The sequence below is a fragment of the Canis lupus genome, chromosome 3 (genome assembly GCF_011100685.1).
Source record: "Canis lupus familiaris isolate Mischka breed German Shepherd chromosome 3, alternate assembly UU_Cfam_GSD_1.0, whole genome shotgun sequence".
Taxonomy (NCBI): domain Eukaryota; kingdom Metazoa; phylum Chordata; class Mammalia; order Carnivora; family Canidae; genus Canis; species Canis lupus.
This window is the reverse complement of record NC_049224.1, coordinates 57,812,764-57,831,054: the sequence shown is the minus strand read 5'-3', so window position 1 is coordinate 57,831,054 and position 18,291 is coordinate 57,812,764. Positions and strand designations below refer to the sequence as shown.

Genomic DNA, 18,291 nt, shown 5'->3' with positions numbered 1-18,291 from the left:
GTTTTTGTCAGCTTCAGTATCAGATACGGCACAGCAGCCATCTGAAGAGCAAAGCAAGTCTCTTGAAAAACCAAAACAAAAAAAGAATCGCTGTTTCATGTGCAGGAAGAAAGTGGGACTTACTGGTAAGGACCTAAATCTAATGGTTTAAACTTAAGATTATATATTAAAATATGTATGGCTTACTGTTCTGGCTTCAATGGAGATCATTTTTGTTACCGTGAGAGTTAATACTGGATATGCTTCAGCGTCTGAATTCTCTTAAATAAAATAGCTTTAATTATATACCTGAAAGTGAAATGAATAGATTTTCTTTTAAAAATTCATTCCAGCTGGGTTTGAGAGCATTAGACCCCAGGTTGACCCCAGGTTGGGTCAGTGTGCCAGGTGCTTTGAAAGATGTGGCTCCTGCCTTAGCATAGCCAGAAATTGCAGATGAGGGAGTGTTTAAATACCTGAGAGGTACTTTCTCTGTGTAGTAATGGTAGTGGTGTGAGGGCTCAGTGAGTTAGCACTTGTGAGGTGTTAGCCCGGGGTCACCACACGACTGCAATGGAGCTGTTGACAACATTGTTACTAAGAGAGGAAGAGAAAAATATTTGAAACATTACTTGGGTGTTTAGCAAACAAAATAGATGAAGTGCCATCAATAGATTACTTTGGGAGTTCAGGGATAGGTATCCTAATTAATTCATACAAAAGGGGAATAGAGGCCCATCATGGAAAGTATCATGGAGACAGTGTGTTTCAGCTGGATCTTGAAAGATGAGGAGGACTTAGAAATGATGGGAATAGGAGCATTTCACGCAGAAAGAATAGCTTGGACAAAAGATCAGAGAAAGGAAAGAATAGGGCCTGTTGAGGTTCCCAGATGGAGAGGCTGGCTGGCGACAGCACGCAACATGTGAAGAGGGGGTGTCGACTGCTGTGGCCAGACAGGCGCCTAGTGGCGGCTGCTGCTTTGGGCTGTGCTGAACGGTGAGAGCAGGCCCAGCTGGAAAGAATGGTCATTTATTATTTATTGTGTGCCAGGCGTTGTGCTGAATCCTCCACATAAAAATTTGACCGAGGAGCTGAAGAGAGTAGATTAAGATTTTTGGTATCTCTTAGGAAGGTTTCTCTGGGCAAGGAATAGGTTTTAGCTAAGGTGGAAAGGGGAGGGGAGTACAGTCTGATATCAAAGATGTTTAAGATTGGCACATACTTTGGCAAATGTGTTTATTTAAAGAATACATGAGTAATGAGCCAATAAGATATTTTAAAATATACTTATTTAGTGTCAAATGTAGTCTTTTACATCTCAGAAACTCTCAAACTGCATGATTGGAAGGCTGAGACTTAGTAACTTTTGTCTTGTCCAACCTGTCTGGTGTTGCTCTAGCTTCATTTTCCATTTGTTATCATGAAGCTACGGAATGTTTCTAAAGCTAAAACAAAATGTGGTAAAGGAAGCTTACATCAGATGTCCGTATTTGAAATATTGATTCCTATGCTCCATTTCCAACAGTTCCATCATACCATAAAATCTTAATTTTAGGAAGTAGTCCTATTTTATATAGACTATCCACACTCTCTTTTGGCTTCAACTCCTTGGGTATTTCCCTAAAATAAATATCATTTATTGCATGTTTACTAAATATTAAGTGCTTAACACATTATTCCCTTAATCCCTAAAATAATTATTCCAAAATTATAGATGCAGAAACTGAGGCTCAGAGAAGCTAAGTAATTTGCCTACGTTAGTATAAGTAGATTTCTGCTTAGGCGCCAGACTCCAGCTCCTGCTTTTACTCAACCAGCAAGAGCAGCTCAGTCACCGCTGGCAGTCTTCCAGGGGAAGCCAGCGTGGATACTGCAGTGTTTCTTAACAGTTCTGCCAGAAGTTTCGTTATGCCTTTCTTAGTTAAATTTTAAGGTTGCTTATTATGACAATGTGCTTATTTTCATATTTGAGGAATGTCTTCCGTCCAGTGTAGCAGTCCTGATTTTGATAGGAAGTGATCCTGGCCACATCACAGGTGAAGAGACCTGAGCTCAGGGAAGTGGCTAGGATCTGTTGTGGTACAGACCTCTATTTGTAAGATAGGAACACGAAATGAAGCTATCAGCTAGTGAATTCTGAAAATGTTATTAGGTCCTGAAACTGTCTGGAATGATTCTTTAGATGGCTGTCCTAAATACATATTTTTAACATTAATGATACTAAGGAACTTAATAGTTCGACCTTCAGTCTGACTCACATGTGTGTGTATTGATCCATTTGCAGGGTTTGAATGCCGGTGTGGAAATGTTTACTGTGGTGTACACCGTTACTCCGATGTACACAATTGCTCTTACAATTACAAAGCTGATGCTGCTGAGAAAATCAGAAAAGAAAATCCAGTAGTTGTTGGTGAAAAGATCCAGAAGATTTGAACTCCTGCTGGAATACAAAATCCTTTGACCATCTGCAAACTAAAAATTGACTTGAGGTTTTTTTTCCTAGTCATTGGGAATGTAGAGCACTGTATCTTGCATAGACCTTTTAATCATGCATGTCATCAGAAGAATAGATTTTTGTTTTTGTTTTGAAAATGACTCTGAACATTTATTTCCATTGCAGTTTCTGTGGCTGAAAAGACTTAAGTAAACTTTACAAGTATTATCCTTTTAAGATCATTTTAATTTTAGTTGAGTGCAGAGGGCTTTTATAACAAACGTGAAGAAATTTTGGAGGGCCGTGATTTTTCCAGTATTAAACATGCATGCGTTGATCTTGCAGTTTATTTTCTCATTGTGTGTGTACATAGCTTTTCTCTGCAGCACGACCTCTGTCGATGGCGCCTCTTGGGGCACAGCTACTTACCAGTCACTGAATGTACCTTCATCCTTACGGCTGCTTTGGGGTTTTCATTAACAAAGGTTCTACATATGTTAGCATATAGTTTCTTTGCACCCACTATTTATGTCTGAATCATTTGTCACAGGAGAGTGTGTGCTGATGAGATTCTAAGTTTGTGTGTTTTTAAATTTTTTTGAGCGAGGGAAGGAAAAGCTGTATGCATTTCATTGCCGACTGCAGGTTTCTTTCAGATTACGTTCATCGGTCTGTGTGTATACAATATGAAGAATGATCTGAAGTAATTGTGCTGTATTTATGTTTATCCACCAGTCTTTGATTAAATAAAAAGGAAAACCATAATTGTTCCCTTGTATTACTTTTTCTGTAATTCTTTCTGGTAGTTCATTTTGACTTTTGGTCCTTTAGTTTTCTACTGTATTAGTTTTGTTCAAGTCCTGCTGCTGTTGCATGAACATCTATTTGTGACCAATCTTATGAGGATAAATTGTAATCTTAGATTCCTTTGAGTTGGAGGTGTCAGCATTTCTTTAACACCACGAACTACTTTCTGTCACGTAGATACCGACTTTTCTAGCTCTTTTCTACATCCCGTCATGCTGAGTTAGCATCTGGTTAGGAGCTCCTTTTTCTGGTAGAATTCGAGAAAACCGAAAGGGCATAATTCAGACATGGCAGCTGGAGGATTGTAGATGAGAAAGACCATTTGTCCTGTGGTTTTCAAACTTATCTGGCAGCCAATCCTTTTTTTTTTAAACATGAAACATAAAACGGGTGAAAAGCAGTATCTTAAAATACAAATTCCTAGGCTTAAATTTGTTTATCACTACTTTATTTGTAAGTTCTATCTTTCTATGTAAGAATGGCTTAGCATGAAAATCTATAAATGTAATTTATTTAAATGTAATCTGTTAATTTATTACACAAACAGATTAAAAAGAGAAAACTGTTCTCAGTAGCCCAACAGATTCAGGCTGTAAGTATTTAATAGAATTTAACACCCGTTCATGATGAGAGCTCCTGATAAATTAGAACGAGGGAGGAATTTCTTTTAGCTGATAGTTTCTATGTAAACCCAGACAAACGAAAAGCAGGCATCTTTCAAAGAGAGGAAACTCCCTTTTTTTTTTTTTTTTTTTTTTTTTTATTGGTGTTCAATTTACTAACATACAGAATAACACCCAGTGCCCGTCACCCATTCACTCCCACCCCCCGCCCTCCTCCCCTTCTACCACCCCTAGTTCGGGAAACTCCCTTTTTTAAAAAGTCGGAAACGGGATCCCTGGGGTGGCTCAGCAGTTTAGCGCCTGCCTTTGGCCCAGGGCACGATCCTGGAGTCCCGGGATCGAGTCCCACGTCAGGCTCCCGGCATGGAGCCTGCTTCTCCCTCCTCCTGTGTCTCTGCCCCTCTCTCTCTCTCTCTCTCTATGTCTATCATAAATAAATAAATCTTAAAAAAAAAAAAAAAGGAAAGGGCTGCTGGCTGTCCTGTGCTTGTTCAAAATTGAGTTGGAGATCCTGTATTCAATAGAATAGTCAAAACAGTCCTAAAAAGAAGAAAGGAAAAAGCACTGGATATTTACATGTTAGGTGTTTGTTCTTAGAGAAAATCCAGATGAATCTAGAGAAAGTACTAGACGTAAAGAATGTGGTTAAGCAGCGAGTATGACATTAACTTTCGGAGGCTGGGTGCATTCCTGATAGTGGTAATAACTAGAAAACCAGAAGACAACCTTTATGGTAGTTTCAACCCCACATACCTAGGAGATTAACCATACGTATTGAAGGTCTCTTCAAGAAAAAATTCTAAAGTATTATTAAGAGACAATAACAGATTTCAGTAAACAGGAGGGACACATGTTAATGGCTAGGAAGACCATATAAAGATGCCATGTAGGCAGCCCCAGTGGCACAGTGGTTTAGTGCCACCTGCAGCTAGGGGTGTGATCCTAGAGACCCAGGATCCGAGTCCCATGTCGGGCTTCCTGCAGGGAGCCTGCTTCTCCGTCTGCCTGTGTCTCTGCTTCTCTCTCTCATGAATAAATAAAATCTTTAAAAATAATAAAGATGCCATGTGTCCCCAGAGAAACCTATAGATGCAACGCAATTCCAATCAAAATCCCACCAAGTTTTCTCCTGGAACTTGTTAAAGCAATTATAAGTAAAAGGTTAAGATAAAGGGCTAGGGCGTTTTTGAAAAGAAAGGTCAGGGAGGTGGGCACTTGGCCTGACAGATGCTAGTGCTCATTCACATGAAGCCACATTAAAGAGCTTGGTATTAGCTAAAGGATGTACACACTTCCCAGTGGGATAGACTTGATTGCCCAGAAAAAGGCACGTATGTACTGAACTTTGGTGTAAGAGGTGGCATGTCACGTTAGGGAAAGTTAATTTGATAATTTAGCTAGAACAGTTGGTTATCTGTGTGGGAAAGAGTGAAAATTGACTCCTACCTCCTGCCCTAGGAAGTTAATGTCTTAAATGTGACACAAAATTTTCAAACTTGGGAAAAATGATAACTACTTCTTTGACCTTGAGATAGAGTACTACTTAAGACACAAAGCATTAACTGATAAATTTGATATTAAAATGAGGTATTTTATACCTAGGAATAAATTTAACCGAGATGGTAAAAGACCTGTACTCAGAAGACACTGGTGGAAGAAATTGAAGGTGATACAAATGAATGAAAAGATATTCCATGTTCATGGATTTGAAGAATTAATATTGATAAAATGTCCATACTACCCAAAGTAATCTACAGATTCAGTGCAATACCTATCAGTATACCAATAGCATTTTTTTCACAGAATCAGAATAAATGATACTAAAATCTGGAACCACAAAAGAGCCCAAAAGGATTTTAATCCCATGCTTTCATGGAACTACCTCAAACTAAAAAGCTTTCACATAGTGAAGGAAACCATCAACAAGATGAAAAGGCAACCTCCCAAGGGGAGAAAATGATTTATCCAATAAGGAGTTAATATCCTATATATATATGGGATAAAGAATTCCTACAATTCAACAGCAAGAATTTTAAAAATGGGCAGAAGACCTGAGTAGGCACTTTTCTAAAGAAGACCTTACAGATGCCCAACAGGCACATGAAAAAGATGTTCCACATCACTCATCAGGGAAAGGCAAATCAAAACCACAAGGAGATTCCCACCTCATGCCTGTCAGAATGGCTAAAATTAACCCAAGAAACAACAGGTATTGGCAAGGATGTGGAGAAAGGGGAATACTGTTCCCCTCGTACACTGTTGGTAGGAATGTAAACTGGTCCAACCACTGTGGAAAACAGTGGAGGTACCTCAATTTAAAATACCATACATTTCAATAGTTACGCTTTGGACTGTTAGGGAAACCAAAAGCTAATTCAGAAAGATAAAAGCAGCATCATTTTTATTGCAGCATTGTCTACAGTAGCCAAGGTATGGAAGCAACCTATGTCTCCAGTGGGTGAGTGGATAAAGAAGATTCGTATATATAGGCACAATGTAGTATTAGTCATAAAAAAAAAAAAAAAGAAATCTTGTCATTTGCAACGACACAGATGGACCTAGAGGTTATTTTCTTCAGTGAAATAAGAGACACATATTGTATGGTTTCACTCCTGTGGAATAATAAAAAAAAAAAACAAAAAACAAAAAAACAGACATTAACTGCAGAGAACAAGCTGGTGGCTGCCAGAGAGGAGGTGGGTCCAGTAGGTGATGGGGATAAAGAAGTACAAACTCATATTTAGAAAATAAGTCACGGGGATGAAAAGTACAGCACAGGGAATATAGTCAATAATACCATGAGAACTGATGACAGATGGTGATTCCACCTAACTGTGGTGAGCATTCTGAATGTATATAAATGCCAAATCACTGCCTTGTACACCTGAAACTAATACAACGTTGTGTGTGTCAACTATATTTCAGCTTTAAAAGGAAAATGAGATCTTTTATGCGTAATTTAAGATATCTTCAAAAAAGAAAAGATGAGTTACAGATTGGGAGAAGTTACAATGCAAATCAATACCAAAATGAGATACCCATTTTATATCCATTCAATTGGCAAAAATTTAAAAGTCTGGCAACATGTAGTGTTGGAGGGATCCCACATAACCTCTGCTGGTATTAGCCAAGAGTGGTTCAGTCCTTTAGAAGATTTGGGAGTTGCCTTTTATTTTTTAACCTTTTTATTGAAGTTTTTATTTATTTAAGTAATCTCTGTGCCCAACATGGGGCTCAAACTCACAACTCTGAGATCGAATCACTTGCTCTTCTGACTGAACCAGCCAGGTGCCCCTGGCGTTACCTTTTAAAGTTGTACTTTCACACATCCTGACATGCAGAAATTTCAGTCCTAAGTATATACCCAAGAAAAACTTGCACATAGATAACAGGAGACATGAACAAGAATTTTCGTAGCACTGTTTACAGAAAGCAAAAACCTAGAAACAACCTAAGTCCCATTAAAGAATGCGTGAATAAAATATATAATCTCACAGTAGAATATTGTACAGTAATCAAAGCTAGTGATCCTTAGTGACAACAGAATAGAAGGCATAGTAAACCTTAGAGGCATAGTGAGCAAAATCTCAAAATATACAACATGCTCACCTATAAAAGTTTTAGTAAGGTAACACTCCTTTGCGAGTCCTATAGATGTGATTTAGATGAAGAGAAAATAAGGATGGTACATGTAGAAGGGAGGAGGCAAGGGATGTGGTGCCATGTGGTCAAGCCCCCAACTCTAAAGAGTAAGTTCAGTTCTGTTTTCAGCAGGCTCCATGCCCAGTGTGGAGCCCAATGCAGGACTTGAATTCATGACCCTGAGATCCAGACTAAAGCCAAAATCAAGGGTTGGACGCTTAACCAACTGGGGCCCTGAGAGTAAGTCCATTCAGGATGCTTACATTGGATATAACTGAAGGCAGACTGTGTGTGAACCAGTGCTGAAAGTGTCATAAATCAAAGATTAAGACTAATCCAGTTTTCTGTACCCGAGTTCCAAAGTATTAAGTTATTTATAAAGCCATTTTGATAAGCACAGTTTGAAATTGAGAATAATAAATGAAATGGGCTGTTGAATCAGCTCCAGCATTCAATTTGTAATTTACTCTTTTTTTTTTTACAAAATTGTCACAAATCCATTCACTATATTAAATATATTTATATATTTATATATATTATATTATATATATTATATTTTATATATATATTAAAGCCATAAATCACAAATTGTCTTATAGTTTGGTCTTCATATCTAATTTGGGATTTCTATACTGAGATCTAGCAAAACGTCCTTTCCCCTAATTTTACTGGAATGCTAACTTGTGTGCTTTGCAGTGAAATTATTCCTTTGCTTTAAGCTCGAGGCTCAGAAGACCTGTTTTTTCCTGATGTGAAGATGGTTTATGCTAAAGTGATAATGGCTAGACAGCCCCCTTTTTCCCATAGGTTGTCTAGAACATCTAAATAGATACTCTTGGGAATTTAGGAAAGGACTCCTATTGTTTGTTGTATCTTTCCAAAGACTGGCTTCCTGGCCTTGTTTTTCCTCTTTTGTGAACACACAGCATGAAGAGTAGTTGAGAGAGTCAGTAGAATGGAAAATAAGGAATGCAGTCATGAGATGGATCTCTCAGCAACATCTGGGAACCTCTGTAGAAGGAAGCCTCCCAAAAGGCCAGGGATGTCTGTAACATCAAGCAGCAGCTCCAAGAGAGGCCACTGCATATCCTACAGGTGTTAAAAGAGTAAGGGAATATTATTAATAACTCTCTTTCCTCACAAATGTGATAACTTAGATGAAATGGACCAATTCCTTGAAAGGCATAATCTACCAAAATGCACACAGGAAGAAAGATAATCTAACAGGGCCGAATCAAAAGAAATTTAATCCACAATTAATTATCTCACAAAAAGGAAAGCACCAGGTCCAGACAGGTCAATTCTACCAAACACTGAAGGAACAAATTACTATCAATTCTCTGCAACCTCTTCCAGAAAATAGAAACAGAGGGACTGTTTCCTAACTCATTTTATGGGGCCAGCATTCCCATAATAACCAAAACCAGACAAAGACATTACAAGACAAGAAAACTAAAGCCTAATGTCTCTTATGAACATACGTGCAAAACTCCTCCACAAAATATTGGCAAATTGAATCCAACAATGTATAAAAAGAATTGTACCCCACAGCCGAGTGGGATTTATTTCAAGGGGCCGTTGACATCCAAAAATCAACTAATATGATCATACTCATAGGCTAATGAAGAAAATAGGGTCATATTGACAGATGCAGGAGAAGCATTAATGAAACCCAACACCCATTCATGATTAAAAAAAAAAAAACTCAGGAAAACTAAGAATATGGAGAAACCTTTTCAGCTACATGAGAAACATCTATGAAAAACCTAGTTAACATCAGATTTAGTGGTTAGAAACTAGATGTTTTCCCTCCTAGATGAAACAAGACAAGGATGTCCTGTCTCACCTCCAGTCCTATTCCACATTGTGCTGGGATTCCTAGCTAATGTAGTTGAGTCAACCCCCACTCCCGACCTCAAAAAAAACAAAAAAAGAAAGAAAGAAAAGGTTTATAGATTGCAAAGGAAAAAAATAAAACCATCTTTGTTCACAGATGACATGATTGCCAAATTTAGGAAAATTCCAAAGGATCAACATATAAATTCCTGGAATGAATAAGCAATGATAGCAAGATTGCCAGGCACTAGGTTAATATACAAGAGTCCATTGACTTAATAATACCAGCAACAACAAAAACAAAAAAAATAGATTTGAAATAAACATGTTATTTTACATTAACACTGGCAAAAACATGAAATAATTAGGTAAAAATCTAATATGTACAAGATTTCTGTCTGGAAGACTACAAAATTAATGAAAGAAATCAAAATCTAAATAAATGGAAATAAATCCATGTTCGTTCATTGAAGGATGACTCAGTATCCTCAAATTCTTCCCAAGTTGATCTAGAAATCCAACACAATCCCAATCAAAATCCCAGCAGGTTGTTTTGTGGATAGTGATAAAAGTGATTCAGAAGTTCCTGTGGAAAGACACACAGTCCTGGATAGCCAGGGCAGTATTGAACAAAGTCATAAGGTTGACACCACCAGACTTGAAGACTCACTACAAAGCTGCCATAATCTAGACTGTGGTCATGGTGGACGAATACATCAATGGAACAGAACAGAAAGCCCAGAAATAGACCCACATAAACAGTCAACTGACTTGACAAAGGAGCAAATGCAATTCATGGAGAAAAGAGAGTCTTCAACCAGTGATGCTGGGACGACTGGACATTCACATGCAAAAAAAATGAATCTTGACACAGACCTTGAACTTTCACAAAAATAAAATGGATCATAGACCTAAATGTAAATCACAAAACTAGAAAACAAGAAAATCTAGGTGACTTTGGGTTTGATGATGATTTTTTAGATAAAATATCAAAAGCTTGGGCACCCGGGTGGCTCAGCGGTTTAGCGCCACCTTCAGCCCAGGGCATGATCCTGGAGACTCGAGATCAGGTTCCATGTCAGGCTCCCTGCATGGAGCCTGTATTTCCCTCTCTGCCTGTGTCTCTGCCTCTCTCTCTCTCTCTCTCTGTCTGTCTCTCATTAATAAATAAAATCTTAAAAAATAAAATAAAATAAAACATCAAAAGCTTGACACGTGAAAGAAAACACTGCTAGGCTGGACTTTATCAAAGTTAAAAATTGCTCTGTAAATGACCCTATTAAGAGAATGAAAAGACAAGCCAGAGACAAGCAGAAAATATTCACAAAACACATATCCAAAAAAGGATTTTTACCCAAAATGTGTAAATAACTCAAACCTTAACTATGAGAAACCAACCCAATTGAATAATGGGCAAAATATCTGAACAATCACCTCATCAAAGAAGATATATGTTATGATAACCAAATGGAGAGATGCTCAACTTAATAAGTCATTGGGGAAATGCAAATTCACTGAGATACCACTACCTATGTATTTTTATAAATATATTTATGTATGTGTATATATCACATGTGTATATAATAGCTAAGATTGAAAACCCCAAATGCTATCTCATTCATTGCTGGTGGGAACACAGCATGATGCAGCCACTTTGCAAGATAGTTTGACAGTTTCTTGAAAGATAGTTTGGCAGTTTCTAAACATAGTCTTAACCCTACAAGCTAGCAGTTGCACTCCTAGGTATAATTTGTCCTTATGACTTAAAAATGACTTAAAAAATATGTCCACACAAGACCTGCACACAGATGTTTTTAGCAGGTTTCTTTATAATTCCCCAAAATTGTAAGCCACCAAGATATCTTTCAATAAGTGCACGGACAAACAAACCATGGTCCATCCAGACAATGGAACGATACTCAGCGATGGAAAGAAATGAGTTGACAAGGTACAAAGACAGGGAGGCATCTTAAATGTAAATTGGGAAATGAAAGAAGCCAGCGTGAAAAGGCTGGCAACTGTGTATGACGATAGCGACAGAGTGGTGGTTATGGTCCGAGTGGAGGATGGAAGACAGGAAGCATAGACTGGCGAAGCGTGGGATTTTCAGGACAGTGAAAGAAAGTCCGTATGATCCTGTAATGGTGGCTCAATGACGTGATGCATTTGTCAAAGCTGAGGACTGGACAACACAAGGTGTAGAACCATCCTGTCAACCATGGGCTTCAGTTGATGATAATGTATCAGTACTGGTGCATCAATTGTAACAAATCCACACAAATCCAAGATGTTAATAATAGCAGACTGTTGGGGGTAGAAGATAAGAGGGATGCTGTGTACTTTCTACTTTATTTTTCTGAAAACTTAAGACTGCTTTAAAAAACAAAGTCTAGGGACGCCTAGGTGGCTCAGCGGTTGAGGATCTACCTTCGGCTCAGGTCGTGATCTTGGAGACCCAGGATCAAGATCAAGTCCCGCATCAGGCTCCTTGCATGGAGCCTGCTTCTCCCTCTGCCTGTGTTTCTGCCTCTCTCTGTGTCTCTCATGAATGAATAAATAAAATCTTTTTTTTTTTTTTTAAGTCTATTAGTTAAAAATGCCAAGTGCTCTCCTTTGATGGTAGGTTCAGACAAGTCTGTAGAGACCCCTGCAAGGTAGATTGGGTTGGGCCTGCTTCTCCTGGCTCTCTGGTTTGCTGTATTTTTTGACAGCAGGGTAAACCTTTCACCCTTTTAAAACAATGTCAAAAAAATAAATAAATAAAAATAAAAAAATAAAACAATGTCATGTTAAATTCCAGGGCCCTGGGATACCGCCACAGACAGCAGCGGAGTCTGCAGGTGCGCTGTCTAATATAATAACCACCAGCCATGGGTGGCATTGTAAACTTAAATTTAAATAAGCTTAAGTTAAGTAAAATGAGGACTTTGATTTTTCATTCACAGATGACGTTTCAGATGCTCTGGTGGCTCTGTGTTGGGTAGCACAGATCTAGAACACCTTTGTACTCACAGAACTTTGTTAGATCACGGTGGTCTGGCCCAGTGATTGTGTCCGGCTTGGCTGCTCTGGTTTCTCCCCTCCGTGGTGGATGGGAGGCTTCAGGATGCCCCTGGGGTGTTCAGCACAGAGGGATGGGGGTGGGTCAGGGGCTTGGAATCAGACTCAGAGGAGGCAGATGACAGACGAGGAAAGCTTTTGGTCCAGAAACCTCAGGGAGTGAGAAACAGGCCTGACCTGGATGCTTCATTCCCGGGGAATCTTAGAAGAGGGGAGCAGAGATGTTAATGAGAGATGTATCTTGGTGAGCAGTTCCTGAGAGAGGAAAGCTGCATCTGGGGGAGAGAGGCACTGAGAATTATCTGCTCCACACCTAATGGGGTAGAGATGGAGTGCATGGTAAGTGTCGAAATTCCTCTGCATTTCTGGGAGTGCAGGGAGATACACAGCTGTAGTGCAAAAGGGCCCAGAAAACTCACTTGGGAAAAGGAGGAGTTTGGACGGAAAATCCTCCAGTATGTATTCATGTGAGACTGAGAAACAAAGAGATGAGTATCTTGCTGAAATCATGGGGACGGAGAATCTGAATTCAGAGTCGCTTGTTGCAGTGGTAACCATAAATGGAAACTCACTACATGCTACACATCATCTTGTCAGGCCACCTGTCAATCATAGTCTTCTTCTAAAGGTCTTCTAGATCAGCTTTAGTCCCCACATGGCTGTCAGGTGGCTGCTCCACCAAGACATGGACACAGTGGCACCTGGTACAGGTAGAGCAGCCTGAAGACAGGGGGCAGGGGGGCAGAAAGGGGAGACCTGGTGCTGCAAGCCCCGCACCAAGGTGCTGGTTGGGCTGCTTCCCTTGGCTCTGCACTTGGGGAGTCTAGAAACAGGGAGCTGTGACAGAGGCCCCACGCTCGGATGGAGTGTGTGTCTTCTCTCCTTCAGGCTCATGCCTGGAAATGTTTATTGCACACGTTTTAGAGTGGGCATCTTGTTTGTGGCATGTGTGTCATACATTTTGTCATCAGAGGAATATGTATCCTATGCAAACCCACGGGATATTCTGTGCTCTCAAAGGAGCTCACCATGTAGGGGACCTTGGGGATTGCACTCGGGTATTTTGAGTGCGAGTGATGTCATAGAGTGGGTAGAAGGGTAATGGGTGGGCCTCCGGAGGACCGCAAAGAGGCCACCTGGCCCATTACCCCCACTGCAGGCAGTGTCCCCCTCCTGCGTACCTGAGGGCCTCCAGTAGCTGTGCCCTTTCCCCTTCTCTTGCAAGGGAGTGAGGGGCGCGCCTGTGTGAAGGGGCCCCCAGTGCAGCTGCTGGAGCCTCTGGGTGCTGCATTGTAGCGTCCGAATTTGGTGCCTCCCAGGCTCAAACCAGCCCTTGGCCGTGGAGGTCCTGAGAGCATCCACACCCTCCACCCAGGAGCCCGCGCACAGGCAGTCATGCTGGGAAACCCCCGCGCACACAGATCTTCATCCGTGGGTTCCCCAGGCACCGCAACGTCTTCAGCTGCTGAAACTGGCCACGTGGAAACACATTCAGGAGAAAATTACAGGGACTAATAACCAGAGCAGGTGGAGAGTAGGGTGGTGGGGTTGAGGGCAGTCGTTTTGTCTGCAAGGGGTGTAACGGACATGCTCAACGCATCCCCCTCCCCAAAGGGAACGAGGAAAGAGAATACAGCGTATTTGCAAGTTAGTTCGCATGGTTTTTTCCCAAATGGAGAACAGCTTCGGCGTTTTCAGGCACGATGTATAATTAGTGGGTTGGCGAGTCTATTTTAAAACTATAAAATCTTCCTCCCCCTCAGCTCTCTCGTGCCCACACCCCTGCCCACAGGCACATGTGCCCCACGCCCTTCCCCCAGAAGGGCTGTTGGTTCTGTGTCTCCGAGGCCCTGGTCAGCCCGCTGCGCTCAGCAGAGCTGACGCTGAAGCTGCCAGGGTGGGAGCCGGCTCTGGGCCCAGGCCCCCGGGGGGGGGGGGGGGGGGTCACTGGCTACTGATTCCTGGCCTTCGCTCCGCCGTTGGATATTAACCCTTCTGTATCTGCAGAGCACCCGTCCTGTGCCCGCTGTTGCTGGGTGTTGGCAAAGCGGCGCACCAGAGGTACCAGACGAGACACTTCGTGCCGTAGGAGGAGGAGCCGGGCCAACAGCACAGAACCTGGGAACGCTCCGGGCCCTCAGCCCAGGCAGCCCTGGAATCAGGCCCCTGGTCAGGCCTCAGGACAGCTGCAGCACGCCCCTCCTCTTCCCCCTTCTGGAACCTCCTGAAACCAGCCAGACCACCTGCCTCTGCCACATCTGCCTTCATCCCTCCCAGGGCAGATTGACCATGGTCGGGGTGGGAGAGCCAGGGGGCTGGGCACGGCGGAGCCCCTGAACCTGGAGATCGCGGGCCGGCTCCGGTCACTTCGGGGCCTCGGGTCGGGGGCAGCGCTGCCTCTGCTTTCAGGCCCTCCGCTCACTGGACTCCTGCAGCTTCCAGCCTGTCTTCCCTCCAGGCCGAAGGCAGGACAGCCTCCCTGCCTCTGCACCCACACTGTGCCATTTCCCAGGGAGCCCCGAGGACCGGTCACCGGCCACTCTGCTAAGTGCGCTGGATGTGATGTGGTGTCATCCCTGCTGCACTCACAGCCCCTTCTCATTCGCATGTGCACCTCAGGTGATTCCAGATAATGCCTGGAATCCACCCTAACACATTCTCTCTCCCTTCCTCCCCCTCCTTCCTCCCCCCTCCTCCCCTCCCGCCTCCTCCCTCCCGTCCTCCCCCTCTGCTCCATGTTCCTCCTCTTCCTCTTCCCTCCTCCTCCCCTCCTCCCTCCTCCCCTCCCTCCTCCTCCTCTTCGGGTACATCACTCACTCACAGGTGTAATACTGTATTCTAACTGCAAGTTACATGCTACGCGTCTTACTGCTGACCTCGTTGAGAAGGCAGAGCTGTTCCAGCAGGGATGAATGAGCAAGGGGTCCGGGAGGGAGGAACTGAGGCCTGGCTCTGAACAGTGAAGATCACCGAGGCTGATGTAGGGAGGAGGACAGTGGGAAGTGGGCAGAAGAGTCCCAACTTCTTCTTTATGTGTAGGTCTTTCTGTCTGTTGTTATTATTATTCGTCAAAAATGTTTTTGAGGGAAAAGGGCTATTTTTTACAAACCAAACCTCGGGATGGTTCTACAACCTTTAAATGTTCTTCATTAAAATAATGTCTAGGATTTCGGCTTAAATTTATTTTCAGTCCACTCTACTTGTGTAGTCCTTGATTCATGAACATCTCCTCCCAACTTTATTGAGATATAATTGACACATAACACTGTGTCACTTCAAGGTGTACAGTGTATTGACTATACATTTACTAGTTGCAGGATGATCAGCACCTCCATCCCATCACATAGCTACCAGGTCTTTTTTATGATGAAAACATTTAAGATCTACTCTCTTGGGATGCCTGGGTGGCTCAGCGGTTGAGCGTCTGCTTTTGGCCCACGGCATGATCCTGGAGTCCTGGGATTGAGTCTCGTATCTGGCTCCCTGCGAGGAGCCTGCTTCTCCCTCCACCTGTGTCTCTGCCTCTTTCTGTGTCTCTTATGAATAAATAAATAAAATCTAAAAAAAAAAAAAGATCTAATCTCTTAGCAATATTCAAGCATATGATACAGTATTACCAATATAACCACCACATATATATTAGAACTTCAAACTTAGTATATTTTAAAGATTTTATTTATTACTTATTTGAGAGACTGAGCACATGTGCGTGAGAGAGCACAAGCAGGAGCAGAAGGAGAGGGAGAAACCAACTCTCTGCTGAGCATGGAGCCTGATGGGGGCCTCCATCCCTGGACTGTAGGATCACAACTGAGCCGAAGGCAGACACTCAACCACTGAGCCACCCAGTCATCCCCAAACTTAATTTTTTTAAAAAAAAAATTTAAATGAAGCATAGTTGACATACTAGTTTCAGATGGATAATGTAGTGATTCAACACTGTGTGCATTCTCAAGGGCTCACCGAGGTAAGTGCAGTCACCTCCTGTCACCATACAAAGTGATTACAATATTATTGACTATATTCCCTGTTCTGTATGTTTTTCATCCCTGTGACTTTTTACTTTATAACTGGAAGTTTGTACCTCTTCATCCTCTTCACTCCTGTCCTCTGTCTCCCCACCTCACCCTCCTCTGGCAACCACCACTTTGTTCTGTGTCTAGGAGTCTGTTCCTGTTCAGTTTGTTTTGTTTTTTAGATTCCATATGAGTGAAATCATATAGTATTTGTCTCTGACTTATTTCACTTAACATAAGTGCTCATAAATGGCAGGATCTCATTCTTTTTGATGGCTGAGTAATACTCCATTGTGTGTGTGTGTGTGTGTGTGTGTGTGTGTGTATCACAGCTTTATGCATTCATCTGTGGATGGACAGGTGGGTTGGTTGCTTATCTTGGCTATTGTAAATAATGCTGCAGTAGATGTCGGGGTGCATGCATCTTTTTGTATCAATTCATTAGTTTTTGACTCTAACATAAAAATTCCAATGCAAATCAACCAAAAGTCAGTGTTTCAAATACTAGTTTGTGTATTAATAAGTAGTGTGCAGCCTATACTTACATAATTTTAACTTTTTAAGAATTCCAAATTTTTAAAAAATAATTTTATTAGATCTCTACGAAATTTACATTCATATTATAAACGTACTTTCAATCAGTGATGACCACTTTGCTTTTATAGTAGTGTTCTCTCCTTTTCTGATGGTCTTCTTCATAAAGAAAAGCAAAACTCCGAAACAAAGGAATGGCTAACATTCTGGTCAGATGTCCCTGGAGGGAGAAGTGCTTGATTGATGCGGAGCTCTGTGCCAGGCATTATTTGACCATCATGCAGGTGCCAGCGTAGGCATGAATCTTAGGTCTGTGTTGCAGATGAGCAAACTCTGGAGGGCAGAGTTGAACTTGCTCCGGGCTCCGCACTTCCTTACCGTCCCAGGCGCACCTGAGATCTCCGTGCGTTCAGCCGTGACCCCCTGCCCGGACCTGCGCTGTCCGGTCCTCGCTCTCACGAGCTCCTACGTCCCTGCGCAGGCACCTGCGTCCAGTTAGTTCACTGCTGAGACGCCCTGGAGGGAGCAGGGGCCGTGGTCCTAGGAGGACAAAGCCCTCGCAGCGGCAGGGGGTAAGTGACTTGTCGGAAGTCCGGCAGCTCGTCCGCGTCATTCCGACATCAGATGCGAAACCGCAGGGGAGCTTTACTTTTTAGGCCTCGTTCTCCTGCACGCAGCCTGCCGAAGGCGCGCCCGTCCCCGCTGACCCCCGCTGACCTCCTGCGGGACTCTCGGGCCGCGGACCCGGCGGGGAGGGGTCGAGGGGGGTGCACCGGGCTGGGGTCACCGGGCCGAAGCCACCAGGGTCGGGGGCTGCCCTCCGTGGGGCCCTGAGCCCGCGCCCGCAGCTGGACTCGTGTCTCCGCGGGGGCGGCGGGCGCTCGGCTGCGGGGAGCCTGTCCCGGCGGCGGGAAGGACTAGGGCCGCGGCGCCTCCAGGACCGCCCCAGGCGGGGGAGGGGCCAGGGGCGGGCGGGGGGCCTGGAGCCCCGGGGGGTGGGGCCGTGGGGTGGCGGGGCGGAGCCGGGGGAGGAGCCGGGGGAGGGGCGGGGGGCGTGGAGCCCCGGGGGGGGGCCGTGGGGTGGCGGGGCGGAGCCGGGGGAGGAGCCGGGGGGCCCGGGGGGGCCTGGAGCCCCGGGGGGTGGGGCCGTGGGGTGGCGGGGCGGAGCCGGGGGAGGAGCCGGGGGAGGGGCGGGGGGCGTGGAGCTCCGGGGGGGGGCCGTGGGGTGGCGGGGCGGAGCCGGGGGAGGAGCCGGGGGGCCCGGGGGGGCGTGGAGCCCCGGGGGGTGGGGCCGTGGGGTGGCGGGGCGGAGCCGGGGGAGGAGCCGGGGGGCCCGGGGGGGCGTGGAGCCCCGGGG

The 18,291-nt window shown here is 43.8% G+C and overlaps 1 protein-coding gene across 16 annotated transcripts in view; it reads left to right on the top strand.

Moving 5' to 3' along the window:
• The window catches only part of ZFAND6 (zinc finger AN1-type containing 6), a 64,362-nt gene extending 61,181 nt beyond the window's left edge, over positions 1-3,181 (top strand). For all 16 annotated transcript variants that reach the window (XM_038533017.1, XM_038533018.1, XM_038533014.1 and 13 more), the window contains 2 exons: positions 12-125; positions 2,267-3,181. In XM_038533017.1, the coding sequence (XP_038388945.1) occupies positions 12-125; positions 2,267-2,415 (263 nt within the window). In that variant the 3' untranslated portion in view covers positions 2,416-3,181. The remainder of the gene's footprint in view (positions 1-11; positions 126-2,266) is intronic.
• The last annotated feature ends 15,110 nt before the right edge of the window (positions 3,182-18,291 follow it).